Raw genomic sequence first — 14,564 nt, forward strand, 5'->3', positions numbered from 1 at the left:
GCCTGTCCCCACCACCAGTGCCTCCAGGCCCAACTCAAAGGAGGCAGGTTTCCTCAGCTGTGACAGATCAGTGGTTTCCAACTATGTTTTTAGCCTCTTCAGAACCCTTTCTTTAAGCAAAATGTCAGCAAAATGCCGTATAAAAAACAGATAAAAGTGGAGCTGTTCCGATTCAGCACGGCCCTGCCCTCCCTGCCTCTTCCCAGCCCCTTGAGAAGGCCCAGAGTGGTCTGAGATTCTCAGCTGAAGGGAACAATCCGTACGTGCACTGACGCCATCAGCACAGACACTGGTGGTCATTGCACTGCGTCCTCTAAAGACTGCTGGTCAGCGCCCTCCCCTCCAGGGTCAGGCCTTTTACTTCCTCTCCCCAGACAGCCCCACTGGCCTCCTCTCTGCCTCCCGGCCTCCTCTCTGCCTCCCGGCATCCTCACTGCCTCCTGGCCTCTTCACTACCCTCCCTGCCTCCACCCTGCCTCCTGGCCTCCCTGGCATCCACACTGCCTCCCAGCAGCCTTGTTGCCTCCTGGCCTCTTCACTACCCTCCCTGCCTCCTTGCTGCCTCCTGGCCTCCCTACCCTGCCTCCTCACTGCCCTCCAGCATCCTCACTGCCTCTTGGCCTCTTCACTGCCACCCGGCCTCCTCTCTGCCTCCCGGCATCCTGGCTGTCTTCCGTGTACCTTCCATACAGCCAACTGTGCTGTGTGCAACAGCTGCCTTGCTAGTCAGAGGGAAGAGGGCACAGCTGAGCAGATAAAAACGGGGCCTCTGCCAACAACAGGACTTGAGGATGCCCCCAGCTCCACTGTACTGCAGAGCACAAGTGAGATGCATCTTCTCTATGCCTGTTTCCTTCCTCACTTCTTAAGTTCCCTGCGGGATGCAGGTGCTCGTGGACATAAAGGTCCAGTAGCCACAAGTGATTGCTCCCGTGGAGGAGGGAGGGAGGGGCAGCAGGAGAGGCTGGCACTCAGGTGACCGGTGGTGTGTGTCCAGCATCGCCAGCTGGCACTTGAGAATCCGTAGGCAGCCATGGAGCTGCCCCCAGACAGTGCCGAGAGCCAGTTTGAACTGCTTCAGAAGTCTCTGAGCCTCCCAAAATGCTTTAATGAATAATAAATAGGAGAACTAAGCCCGTTTATTGGAAGGTGCACACTGCTCTTCAACTCGAGCAATGGAAGCGGCCTAGCGATTTCCTCTGGGAAGGTTCATTCCGCCCCGAGTGAGGCTGGAGTGAATTGCACTGCCCAGCCAGCGCCGCGGGTTCCTGGGGCTGGGCAGGGTGGCCTGGGCAGGGTGGCCTGGGCTGGGACACCAGAGAAGCAGCATCAGACTTCACTCCGAAACCTGTCCCTGCACAGGGCAAGGCGCCATCAGGGCATGCCCCACTGGACCAGAGCTGAGTAAGGGCCTGCAGGAGGGTGGGAAGGCACCGGCAGCTCTGGGGAGAATCTTCCAGGCAGGGGGCAGCCAGAGAGCCCAGCAGCAGGAGGGGCTGAAGCAGCTCCACAGCAGCGAGGAGGAGCAGGGGGCAGGGCCCAGGGAGGACTAAGCTTTCCCTCCGACAACCAGAAGCACCTGTGCCCAGGGGGCCCCCCTCCTGCAGGCAGGGAGCACCCTGTGCTGCTAAAGAGAAGCACGTCCTTCCCTCTTCCCTCCTCCCCTCCTTTCTTCCCTCCCTTCTCCCTCCCTCCTGCCTGCCTGCCTTCCCTGTCCTCTGCCCAGAAGCGCAGCCCTCACCTCCTGAACGAGTCTGTCCCTTTGTCCCCGACCTAGGGTGCAAGTGCACACTGTCAATGGCAACTGTCCCCACAAACGGAGACAGCAACAGCATCCTCATCACGCTCTGCTCACCCTGCTCCATCTCTACAGAAAGAGCTGCCTGTGACCCGGCGCCCAGGAGCCTCTGATCAACAGGGAAAGCAGGACCACTGTCCTCACGTCACAGGCCAGGATGTCAGGCTCAGCGAAAGCCGCCCGCCCAGGGCCCCGCGAAGGAGCTGGACGAATCCCAATGACAATGCCATGACCAGGCACCTGGGGAGGGAGGACAGCAAGGGTTTGAGGACCCAAAAAACTCACAGCCACGTGACCGTGCACCAGTTGCTTAGGTGGGGATAAAAGAGGCGACGCCAGGGCGCATGGTAAACAGTCAGTGCGCTGCCAGGATGCCTTCCTGCCCTCCCGCAGGCCCGTGCTCAGCCCCAGCTCGCAATAAGATCAGAGTCCCTACGGTTGGAATTATTATCATTTGCAGAGTCCAGGGACCAGAATCTCAGAAGCAAGCCACAGAAACCCCGCGGCCTCGCCAGAACCCTCCCTCCAAATGCCCGACCAGATTCCAAGCTGGGGCAAACCAACCCCTGGAAGAACCCGCCAGAGCTGGCAGCCCATGGGCTTCTCCACACTCCTCCCCAGCCGGGCAACTGGACAAACCGCACAGACACTGGGCACAGAGGAAAACAGGAAAGGATCTACGGGCCGCGGCAGGGAGCAGGGCCAACGGCTCCCATCAACAAGGGCTGCAGACTCACTCTTCATGCTCAGCCATAACTCGGCCCGAGCAAGCCCACCCCAGGCAGCACAGGAAGCCGGACACAACTTATTTGAGCCGAAACCTAATCTCTTTAATGCAACCCTTTGAAAAAAAGACCAGGAAAGGCAGCCAGAAGAGAAACACTTCCCGAATAAACTTTCTGGATCCTTTAGTTGCTACTGGAACTTGCGGGGTGAGTGAAGAGGAAGAAAATGCTAATAAAAATGACTAGGACCTGCCGTTCATTTTTTCACTGAGTCCTTTACAGCAACACCTCCAAGGGGACAGTCTCGAGCTTCATTTGAGCCCTGCAGAAACAAAGGCTCAACGAGACCAAGTATCTGCAGAGTCCAACTCGCATCCAGGTCTGACTGAAGCTTTGCTCTCACCTGCCCGCTCCTCCAGGGCCTGCCTGGCCCCATGGAGCCTGGATGAGAGGAGGCACCAGAAGGCAGGTGCAGTGGACCACCTGGCGGGCTTCCCAGGGCTCCTGAAACCTGGAGGGTTTCCAGGGGTCCATCCGCCTGCTGCCCAGGTCTCCCCAGGTGGCAGGGGCCAGGAGCAGAGGGAATCTGGCTGGCTCATGGTGGGTCCCCTCCCAGTGCTCCTCCTGGGTTAAGGAAACCCTCTGCCCCTGTCCCAAAGGGAAGGCAGAAGAAAAAACCCAAGGGCTGGGGGTGGAGACCGCCCTTAAGCAGCAGGTGAGGGCCATGAGCAGGGAAAACACTGGCCAAACCAGCCTCCACATGGGGCCATCCCTGGGAGAGGGAGACAGTCTCATTCACGTTAGTGTCCCTTTAACATACAGAGTGATCCTTTCCATGATAAAATCACAGAGGAAAGACTCCAGTGTCCAGGGCTGAATGTGGGCCAGGGCCAGCAGGCCTTGGGGCCAAAGCTCCAGAGTTTTCACTTTCTCACTCCTCTCTCCTACCATTAATTGCTCAGCAGCTAATCTGGGGTTCCCTGTGAGGGCAAAGACTATGTGAGTCTCTTCATTTTAACTCCAGCATAGTAAGTGCTTACTAAATACTTGGCAAATTATATGCTTAACAGAATGATAGATGGATGAATGAATGAATGAATGAATGGGTGGATGAATGGTGGATGGAATGGATGAATGGATGGGTGGATGGATGGATGAATGATGGATAAATGGATGAGTGGATGGATGGTGGATGGATGGGTGGAAGGATGGGTGAATGGGTGGGTGGATGGATGAAGGATGGATGGATGGATGGATGGACGGACAGATGGGTGGATGGGTAGATGGACAGATGAATGATTGATGTATGGATGGATGGTGAGTGGGTGGGTGGATGGATGGACGATGGATAGATGGATAGATGGATAAATGGATGGATGGATGGATGGATGGATGGACCAGTGAATGGATGGATGGACCAGTGAATGGATGGATGGATGGATGGATGGATGGATGGATAGATGGATGGATAGATGAATGATTGATGGATGGATGGATGGATGGATAGATGGATGATGGCTAGATGGATGGATGGATAAATGGATGGAGGAGTGAATGAATGAATAAATGAATGCTTTTTGTCTTCCCAAGGAATGACTCCCACAACATGAGAGACTTGGGGAGCCGGGAGGCAGCTGTTTAGAAAATGAATGACAACAAACCCAGAGCCTAGACAAGACCTGAAACACCACAAACCTCCTTAAATAATAGGGGAAATGGCATTTCTAAACCAGCCAGAGACACCAGCCAGCTGTGATGGTGAATTTTAGGTGTCAACCTGACTGGATGAAGGAACACCTGGAGAACTGGGGAAGCACTGTTTCTGGGTGTGGCTGTGCAGGTGTTTCCAGAAGAGACTGGCGTGTAAGCGGGTGAGATCCCCTTCCTGTGGGCGGCACCATCCAAGTGGCTGGGGGCTCAGATAGAACAAAAAGCCAGAGAAAACGTGATTCCCTCTCCCCCTCCTGGAGCTGGGACTCTTGGTCTCCTGCCCCTGGACATGAGAACTCCAGGCTCTCCAGCCTTTGGTCTCCAAGACTTGCCCCACAGGTTCTCAGGCCTTTGGCCTTAGACTGAAGATCACACCATTGCTTCCCCGGTTCTGAGGCTTTGGGACTGGGGCCGAGCCCTGTCACCCCCGTTCCTGGGTCTCTAGCTCACAGAAAGCCTGCTGGGGGCCCTCAGCCTCCACAGTCGCGAGAGCTGATGCTCCTAATTAGCCCCTCTTGTCTGCCTCTACCCGGCTGCTTCTGTCTCTCTGGTCTCTGGAGGGCCCTGACTAATGCGCTGGCCAGTCCATCAGGCTCCTTTCAGCCCTGAATGCTGTGAATGTAAGTAGGAGCCGATCAGACAAGGAGTAAGAGAGTCAGCTCTGCCCCTGGTAGCCCTGGAGTCCCCAGCCCCCACATCCCATTGGTTACCCCTGACCAGCCCCACCCACCCCAGACGACAGTCAGTTCTGACTGCAGAGCTTTGTGTTCTGGGGAGAAACAGCTGCCACCCCGCTCCTGGGCAGGCCAAGCGTGGGAGGAACAGGGGGAGGGCATGCAGCCATATCTTCATAGTCTGAGGTTGCTGGAGCCCGCCGAGCTCATTTGGAATGGCCAGGGTGTCCCTACTGGGCTGAGCTCATGAACGACAAAAGATGAATCTGGACGTGTAGGAAACGCTCAGTAAATGCCCCGAAGAAATGAAAGGGGCATTCGCTCTTCATCTCTGTGGCCAGAGGGACGGATGCAGGGAATGGCCAAGTAAGGAACCAGGCATATCAGCCCCACCCTCCACACCGGCTCTTTGTGGTCAACAAGCTGGGAGTCCGGGAGGCCAAAGACGAGCAGCCTCAGCAAGTCCCCTCCCTGCTCTGACCCTTCCTCCCCTCTGTCCATGGCAGGGACTGGAACAAAACGCCCCCGCCCAGCAAGAGGTCCCCAGGAGTCCGAGCACCTGGGCAGACCAGGCCGCAGGGAGGAGCTGGCCTTTTGCTTGTGGTTTATTTTTCCGGAGCACCTGTCCCAGAGAAGCCAGGAGGCTCTGGCAGAGCAGAACCGTCAGGCTCCAGACTGTGGTAAACGTCCCGGCTCCCCAGCCTCCGCTGGCCCCAGGCCAGACTCCATTTGGAAGTGCTGACCACAGCTTGACCACGGTAGGAAAAACATCCAGGGAAGGAAGAAAGCACCGTCACGGAGAACAGGGCTGGCGGGGCCGAGGTCAGGCCCACCCTGGAGGGGAAGTGCGGGCTCCGGCTCCATTGCTCCCAAGGGCGCTAGCACCCAGCCCACAGTCCCAGGGGGCCCGGTCCCCAGCCAACTGTCCCTGACACACCACAGGCCACATTCACTTGGCCTCCAGGAGGCAAAGGGCATGGCTCAGATGCAGAGACCAGAAGCAGCAAGGCCCCAGAGTGGCAGGGCCCTGGGGCACATGCGGTGCTGAGACCCTGCACACACGGCTTGACCCGCTCAAGGGACCTTTGAGGGTGGGAGTGTCACTGCCATTTTACAAATGGGACTTGGAGAAGCTGAGTCACTTGGGCAAGGCCGCACCCTGGAGATGGCAGGGCTGGGACTCAAAGCCAGCCTGCCGGGGTCCAAGTCCACGTGCTCAGCCACCTGCTCTGTCTCCCAAAGGTACAGCCATTGCGTCCTTTTTTTTTTTTTTTTTTTTTTAAGACAGAGTCTCACTCTATCACTCAGGCTAAAGTGCAGTGGTGTGATCTCTGCTCACTCCAACCTTCGCCTCCTGGGCTCAAGCAACTCTCCTGCGAGTAGCTGGGATTACATACGCCCACCACCTCGCCCAGTTGCTTTTTGTATTTGTATTAGAGACAGGGTTTCACCGTGTTGCCCAGACTGGTTTCGAACTCCTAACTTCAAATGATCCGCCCACCTCAGCCTTCCAAAGTGCTGAGATTACAGGCGTGAGCCACCACACCCGGCCCAGCCATTGCATCTTTATGTATAAAATAATAGAGAGAAAAACAGTAGGCGCTGCCATCTCTGTGTGGAAGTCTGGACTTCTTTTAAGTGCCCAGTGGGGGTGGCAGCAACAGCGACCTGCACTTCACAAACACCTCCTGTGGGCCTCACCCATGCCCCTCAGCTCAGCCCAGGGGTCTGCACAGTGACATCACCCCCATTCCCAGCACCCCACACCATGACTCATGGTCCAAACCTGCCGTCTACTCCCAGGTCCCCACAAGAGATGGTACAGCTTGGCCAGCACCACCACTGACCACCACAGTGAGACGTGGGGAGACCAGAGGCCAGCGCGAGAAGAAGTCCCCTCTGCAACCCCTCAGAGCCGCAGCTGCCTCACTGGAAACCACGGACGATGACAAGGGCTGCCCATTTGCAAACTGCTTGGCCACACAGCTGGCAAGTTGAATAATGAGAGTTTAATCCAAATTTATGTACGTCTTACATCACTGCATTCCGCCATAGCAAATTAAAAGCAAAATGAAATTATATACTTAATATGCTGCATTTTAACTGTTGGCCAAGAAATAGGTTTGGCCAAGGTTTTCTTATATTTTTCTCTTTACAGTTATTATAAATACCAGTTGTGTGTGTAAGTATGTGTGTACATGTGAGACTGTGTATGAATGTGTGTGATATGTCCGTGTTGGGGGGCTGTCCATGGATGTCTGTGTGAATATGTATGGGTGACTATAAGTCTGTGAATGTGTGTGTGTAAGCTGTGTGTGTCTGGGTGTGGCTGTGAATATGGAAGATGGGTTCAAGTGTGTGTATGTGTGTTTGTGTGTGGTGTGTCCATGGGTGTCTGTGTCAATGTGTGTATGTGTGTGTATGTGAGCTGTGTGTGTCTCAGCGTGAGTGTGAACATGTGTGGGGTGGGTGCAAGAATGTGTGTGTGTGTTCGGAAGGTCCTTCTCTAAGTCCAGAACCATCAGCCTCTCCATTACCCGGGGCCCTGCAGGCAAATTCATCTCTGCTGTTTGCAAGGAAGGAGCAGGAGAGAGTTCTAAATCATTTCAAAACAAATCTGTAGGAATTGAGAAGCCACTTACAGGAAAGGAAACAGGCCCAGGCCATTCAAGCCTCCCTGACTCCAGCCCAGCAGGCAAGCCCCTGGACAGCAGGACCCATGGGCCTCAACAGGGCATCAAACTCCCAGGCATGTGTGCTGCTGCAGGGGGGGCTTCAGTGAGTCATTTAAGAGACACAAACTTCTAAGAATTGGATGATTACACACAGATGGGCTCATGAAGAGGTCCCCAGATTTCATGTCTGGAGAATTTCAGGAGCAAGGAAGGGAAGCGCCAGGACCGATGGTTCCGGGAACACCCTTGTTCCAGGTCCTGACCTGAGGCCGTGCAGCACTTCCACACGTTCCTCCCAGAACTGACTTCTCAGCATGCGCCACTGCAAACCCAAATTCCCTCTGCGCCTCACAAATCACGCATTCACAGAGTATTTCCTTAGACACCAAGTCCCTGACAATGATGCTCAAATAAATCAGGCAGTAAATATCTTGTTATTTCCCGTCAGCAGGTGGAAATCCATTCTCCCGGTGGTCTGGGAAGCAGTGTCTCCTAGAGGCAGCCCAACAGCAGGCGGGGGCCTGGGGCCTCCTCGGCCACTGTCAGCACCTCCGGCGTCCAGCCCCGAATCCATCAGGAAGCTATCGAGGCCCTGATCCCATCCATTTAAAAAGAGTAACCGTGGAGCTGCTGGGCTCTGGAAGGCAGGTGGCCCCTACGTCCCTCTGTACCCAGGCTCACCAGGAGGCCACCAATGAACTACAGCCTCCCAGGGCCTTTGCACCTGCCAGCCTCAGGGTCCCCTCATGTGCACCAGCCGGGCTCCTGCAGGACTGGTGCCATGTGAGGCTTCCTAAGAACACAGAGACACTTCCCAGGGTCACCACTGGAGAATACCCCCTCTTTGTCCAACACCTTCCCGGAGTCAGAAGCAGCTCTGCTAGTCCCGGGGTACCGAGATAATCCATTCACAGAGCACACAGTAGACACTTTCCCCACCTCATCTCCCCAGCCCCTTAGGAGGTGGTGCTAACTCCGGCCCATTCTCAGAGGAAGGATATCGAGATTCAGGGCAGGAGGTAAATGCTCAGGGTCCCCTGGCTAGAACTGCAGGGCCAGGGTTGTCTGCACTCTGCTCTTCCCCCACCCGCCTGAATTCACCACGCCTGGCCTCACCCTGACTGGAGGGAGAAAGGGGCCATCCCGTTGTCCCAGGCCCGACACACAAATCTGGCTTCCACACCTTCCTGTTTGTAACACGACCTGCCTGCACCTCCCAGACACGAGGGTGCAGAGATCCACTGGCTCTGTGTTAGAGCCGATCAGCCTGCTCCGTGGATCTGGCCCACCTGCCACTGAGCCGGCAAATCGGCCACCACAGCTGGGCGACCGAGGCTGGAGAAAGTGACTGCTCACCCTTCCAAAGTCTCGCACATCGAAGAGGTCAAAGGGGTCAAACAGTTCGCTGTTCCTTAATCCGAATTTATCGTGGCAGACTTTCAGGAAGGTGCGTATGTTCTTCAAACACAGGAACTAAAGGGAAAAAACAAAGGGCAAGGAAAAACTTATTAAAACTGTAAGCTCTGTAAAAACTGTAACAGCAACAGCAGCAAGCTCTGGCTTCCGTGCGCCAGCACATCCAAGCCCATTCCTGTTTTCTCAAGGAGGAAATGGGCTCAGAAAGATGACGAAACCCCCCGTCCCGAGGCTCAGGGGTGAGAAGCCAGGCCTGGATGGAAGCAGGCAGCCCAGCTCCACGTCCGAGTGTGTAACCACCACCGCCCCCAGCCTTCTCATCACACAGCTGCAAAACCCCCAAGGCCTTTGCATTCAGAAGATACGCCACTCTCCGCAACATTGGTCACGGCGGCAAGGCAGCACCCTGGGCCCTCCATGAACATCCAACCCAGGCCTCCCAGGCGCACCCAGCACGTGTCCAGGCTGACAGTCACGGCCGGAGCAGAATATGCCAGCCTTGAGTCAACAAGAATGGCTGGCGCATGCTCACGTGGGCACGTGCACAGGCGTGCATACACATACGAGGCTTCTGACAGCACCAACACATCCTTCCTAATCATGAGTGACAAAGCCAACAGCCAGGGGCCACCCCCAGGAAGCCACGGAGGACCCAGAGAGTGGCAGGTACCAACTACAGTGGAAGGGTGGAGGAAGCACAAAAGCCAGAATTCCCAAATCAATGCGTGGGTCATCTCCTCTCTGCCCACTGCCAACCAGTGAGCTCTCGGCCCTCATCGCGCCTGATGTGCCATGGGGGCGGAAGGCTTGGCGGGGGCGGAACGGCCATCTGCCCAGTCCTCATGGAGAAATAGCTGGTAAGGAAACTTATAAGGCAGCAGGTGAGGTGGCCCGGGGGGCAGGCTCTGGAGTCACTCAGGCCCCAGGTTGGAATCCTGTCTGCTGACTCCAGCAGGGAGACCAGGGTGAGTGGTTTTGCCAGGCCTGGTATCCTACCGCCACCTGCCTCACGGGATTAATCACGTGCCCTGATGACCAGAGTGGGCACTGGGGTGTGGGAGCCATCAGCCCCCCAGTCCGGCTCAGCACGGGGATTAACAAGGGGAGGGCGTGGCACACACGGCCCAAGAAAAGCCCAGGATTGTCGTCCTCATCAATAACCATCCCCTATGGACAAACTGCCCAGCTCCAAGAGAAGTTCAGAGAGCCTGTCCCTGCTCACTGGAAATTTAGACAAATGGACAGACTTAGAGATAGTGCAGGTCAGAATCAGAGCCTAAGAGCGTAAACCAAGCAGCACTGAGAACGCCCTGGGAGCGGAGGGTCCCCTAGCCAGGACACATGCCCTTGCCTGCCCCTTCCTCTACCTCACAGCAGGCAGTGCCCACCCCAGCCCCCTCTGCCTCAGGCCACTCCTCCCATCCTGGCAGGGGTCGGCTGCTGTTCATAGACAACAGACTCGTTTGTTTTATCCTACAGTCCCTCTTTGTCCGTGTGTGTGTGTGTTTCTGAACACCTGAGATTAACCGCAGTAATGATACTCTTTTATCCCTAAATACCTGAGTGTGTATTTCCTAAGAACAAGGACATCTTCTTCCACAATCACAGTACCTATACCAAAACCAGGAGATTAACACGGACACCACACAGTTATCTTATCTATAGACCTTACTTGCATTTCCTTAATACATAAAGGACAACCAAAATGTCCTTATAGCTAAAAGAAAAAAAAAAAAAAACTGGCCCAGGTTCCAATCTGGGATCACACACAGTTTCCGCCGCCATGCCTCTTCAGTCTCCATTAATCTGATACAACCTTCTCCAACAGAACTTTCTGGAATGATAGGAACATTCTATCCATGTACCATCCAATAGGGCAGCCACTAGACACCTGTGCCCACCGAACACTCGAAATGTGGCTAGTCCGGCCAGGCGCAGCAGCTCACGCCTGTAATCCCAGCACTTTGGGAGGATGAGGCGGGTGGATCACTAGAGGTCAGGAGTTCGAGACCAGCCTGGCCAACATGGTGAAACCCCATCTCTACTAAAAATACAAAAATTAGCCGGGCATGGTGGCACATGCCGGAAGTCCCAGCTACTCGGGAGGCTGCAGCAAGAGAATCGTTTGAACCCAGGAGGCGGAGGTTGCAGTGAGCTGAGATCGCACCACTGCACTCCAGCCTGGGTGACAGAGCAAGACACCGTCTCAAAAAAAAAAAAAAAAAAAAAAAAAGGTGGCTACTGAAAAACTGGATTGCTAATTTTAAGTTAAATTTTAAAGCTACATGTGGCTAGTAACGGCTAGTTTAGACAATGTGAATCTAAAACACTCCATGATCTTTGTTTTTCACGACCTGTTAATTCTGAAGAATACAGACACGAAAGGACAAATCCTGTGTGAGTCTACTTTTTTTTTTTTTGGAGGGGACGGAATTTTGCCCTTGTTGCCCAGGCTGGGAGTGCAGTGGCGCAATCTCAGCTCACCACAACCTCTGCCTCCCGGGTTCAAGCGATTCTCCTGCCTGAGCCTCCCAAGTAGCTGGGATTACAGGCGTGCGCCAGCATGCCCAGATAATTTTTCTATTTTTAATAGAGACGGGGTTTCTCCATGTTGGTCAGGCTGGTCTCCAACTCTCGACCTCAGGTGATCTGCCTGCCTCGGCCTCCCAAAGTGCTGGGATTACAGGCATGAGCCACCGCGCCCGGCCGTGATTCCACTTTCACGAGGCCCCTGGAATCGTCAGATCCACAGAGAGAGAAAGCAGAATGGTGGGCGCCCTCGAAGGGCTGAGCGATGGGGTGGTTTCAAGGGGAACAGAGCCCTTGCTTGGGAAGATGAGAGAGTTCTGTGAATGGTGGTGATGGCGCTTTCCAACAAAGTAAACGTGCTTGACGCTACTGGACAGTGCTCTAGAGGAAAACGGGAGAAGATACTGAGTTTTATGTTATGTGTATTTTACCACAATAAAAAGATTAATTAGAAGAGAGACAGACAGACATGGAGACACAGACCCACGAGGAGTGCATGTGACGATGGGCCCCTTTCCTTAGCAACTGGGAGTGACACAGCTGTGGGCCAGCCACACCAAGGGTGGCCACTGTTGCCAGAAGCGGGAGAGGGCGTGGGACGGGTTCTCCCCCGCAGCCCCCCGAAGGAGCTGTTGCTGCCGCACACAACTGATTCAGGCTGCTGGCCTGCAGCCCTGGGAACAATAAGGTTCTGCTGCTTAAAGCCACCATGGTCGATGGTGCTTGGTTAGGACAGCCCCAGACACTGCAGCTGGGAGCTGGCCTGAGCCGGGGCAGGGGCTGCGCCCTCTTGCTCGTCTGCGCTGCTGCGCGCTGCGGCTTCCAGCCCGGCGTGACTATTTTTTGAATGTGGCTCGTCTGTAATTTCCACTAAGCATTTATTTTCATTCTTCCTCAGCCTCCCAAGTTTAGAGTTAATTACACAGATCCCAACCATAATCACAGCCGGCCAGGCCCAGGCTTCCTTTCGGGCGCAGGACGGGGCCAGAGCACCCCTTTCCTGTGGACCCAGCAACTGCTGTGCCTGGCCCGGTCCCACCCGTGGCCACTCTGGCCACCCTAACCTTTAAGAAGTCCTCCTGGTGCAGCTCTGGGCCCAACCCAGGGTGGTCTCTGCAAAACTGAGCCACACAGGCTGATGCAGATGGCAGGGACACGGACTGCATGGACGGGGACAACGGAGACCGGGACAAAGCCTGGGGGCCACGTCAGGCTCCACCTCGAGGGAGGCCACACATGGCCCGGCCTCCCTTCAGGGAGCATCTCCTGTGCTTTCTATAGTTCATCCCATTTTCCATGAAGGGAAACTGAGGCACAGAGAGTTAAGGACGTGGGCACCTGACCAGAAGGCGGCAGCACCAAGAATGAAGCCATGTCGGCATTGGCCAGGGAAAGGCCCTCTGAGAGGACGGGTGTGTGGGCAGGCACCAGGTCCCTCCTGCCGTCCCTGCGCCCCTTTCCTCAGTGGCCCGGTTTGCAAGGTCTGTGGTCGCTCTTAGAGCCAATCAGAGCCTCAAGGTCCAGGTTCTAGACAGAGACCCTGACGGTTGGCAGGGACTGGACCCAAGGCTGAGGTTGCTGCAGGTGCATCTTGGCCACAGGGGCCCACTGAGGACACAGGCCGAGGGACAGTAGGCAAGGGAGGCCCAGATGGTGGTCAGTGCCAGGTGAAAAGTCCCCTGTCCATGCCCAAGCTGTGGGGGCTGGCTTCAGCTGTCACCTGTGGCTGCAGGAGCAAGCAGCATTCTTCTCTCTCACTGATCCAACCTGGCCTTCGGGACCCCCCACAAAGGCAGCATCCTGGACTTTTAAGTCCAGCTGAGTGGCCACAGCAAGGGTCTGTCCCCAGAAAACAAGCCCTGTGACAAGGGTCCCAGGGCTGAGTGCCCTCTCCCCCAGGCTGGCGGCTATGGGGTCCCCACTGTGTTTGTTTAGGGCACTCTGAGGGGGCATGGGCTACCCCACCTCCTGCTCTCCACAGCCCCAGACTGCAGGGAGGGCTCCCACCCCTGGGCCCCAAGAATCCCTTGTCCAGGCTCTGCCACTGCAATGAGAGGCAGCGTGTAGTGTGCCCTGGAAACGTCAGCCCCTTTCTCTCCGGCCCATTCATCGGCAGCCGCAGATCTAATCAGGCTGAAATCGGATTAGTGTGGTGACACAGGCTCCATGCCCAGCCGCCCACCTCTCCAGGCTCAGCTGCACTGTCCTTCAGCTCTTGCAAGGCGCCAGGGCGGGGCGTCACAGACAGGAGAGGCAGGGGAGGGCCGGAGAGCCAAGACCCCAGAGCCAGGACCCCAGGTCTGACCCACAGGTGAGTCCCAAGGGCATCCTGGATGGCAAGCTTCACCGGCCAAGCTCACATGCTCACAGGACGGTCATGTCTCTTTAGGGTCTCTGAAACAATCTATTGTGATGGGGACACAATGGCAGGGACAGGCCTCTCTGCCCTGCAGAACCCATGGCAGCCCACCGAGAGCAGGGGCGCCCTTCAGCCTATGTGGGCCCTTCCACTGCACCTTACTGGCAACGGGTCACCGGCAGTGCTGGAGTGGGACACAGGACAGGCCTGCCTCGCCCTCCAGCACTGGCATCTAGCCGGCATGCCCTGAGAGGGTACAAAAGGGGAAACTAAGCCGGGGGAGGCAAATCCACTTGCCTGAGTCACATAGCCAGCCCACCTCAGCTGGGGAGTTGCAGTTTGAAAACAGGTGGCTTGGGCATCGACCTCTGGGCAATGGGGATGGAGTAATGGCAGAGCTTGACAATGACCACAGGCAGGGTGGATGCTGACATGCACCAACAGCCAACTCACTCACTCACCTGCAAAGCCTGTGAGGTGTGCACTGGCCCACTGCACAGACAGACAACCAAGCTCCAAGCAGTGAGCTCATGGGTAGGCCCAGGGTTCAGGGGCAAATGGAGTGGCCAGGATGCGAAAGGGCGGCAGGCCCCCACCTAAGGAGATGCAAGAAAGTCCTGTCTCGCCAAGGACGGCAGCACAAGGCCTGCATCTTCAAGGCAGGTGCCACATTGTCTC

The 14,564-nt window shown here is 55.9% G+C and overlaps 1 protein-coding gene across 7 annotated transcripts in view; it reads right to left on the reverse strand.

Annotated features, from left to right (window-relative positions):
• The window catches only part of VAV2 (vav guanine nucleotide exchange factor 2), a 220,268-nt gene that overhangs the window by 160,556 nt on the left and 45,148 nt on the right, over positions 1 to 14,564 (reverse strand). For all 7 annotated transcript variants that reach the window (XR_004031471.1, XM_030818134.1, XM_030818132.1 and 4 more), the window contains exon 2: positions 8,939 to 9,055. Coding sequence is in view for 6 of the 7 variants with exons in the window: in XM_030818134.1 (XP_030673994.1) it covers positions 8,939 to 9,055 (117 nt within the window). In the remaining variant the exon portion in view is untranslated. The remainder of the gene's footprint in view (positions 1 to 8,938; positions 9,056 to 14,564) is intronic.

Source organism: Nomascus leucogenys, chromosome 8 (assembly GCF_006542625.1).
Source record: "Nomascus leucogenys isolate Asia chromosome 8, Asia_NLE_v1, whole genome shotgun sequence".
Taxonomy (NCBI): domain Eukaryota; kingdom Metazoa; phylum Chordata; class Mammalia; order Primates; family Hylobatidae; genus Nomascus; species Nomascus leucogenys.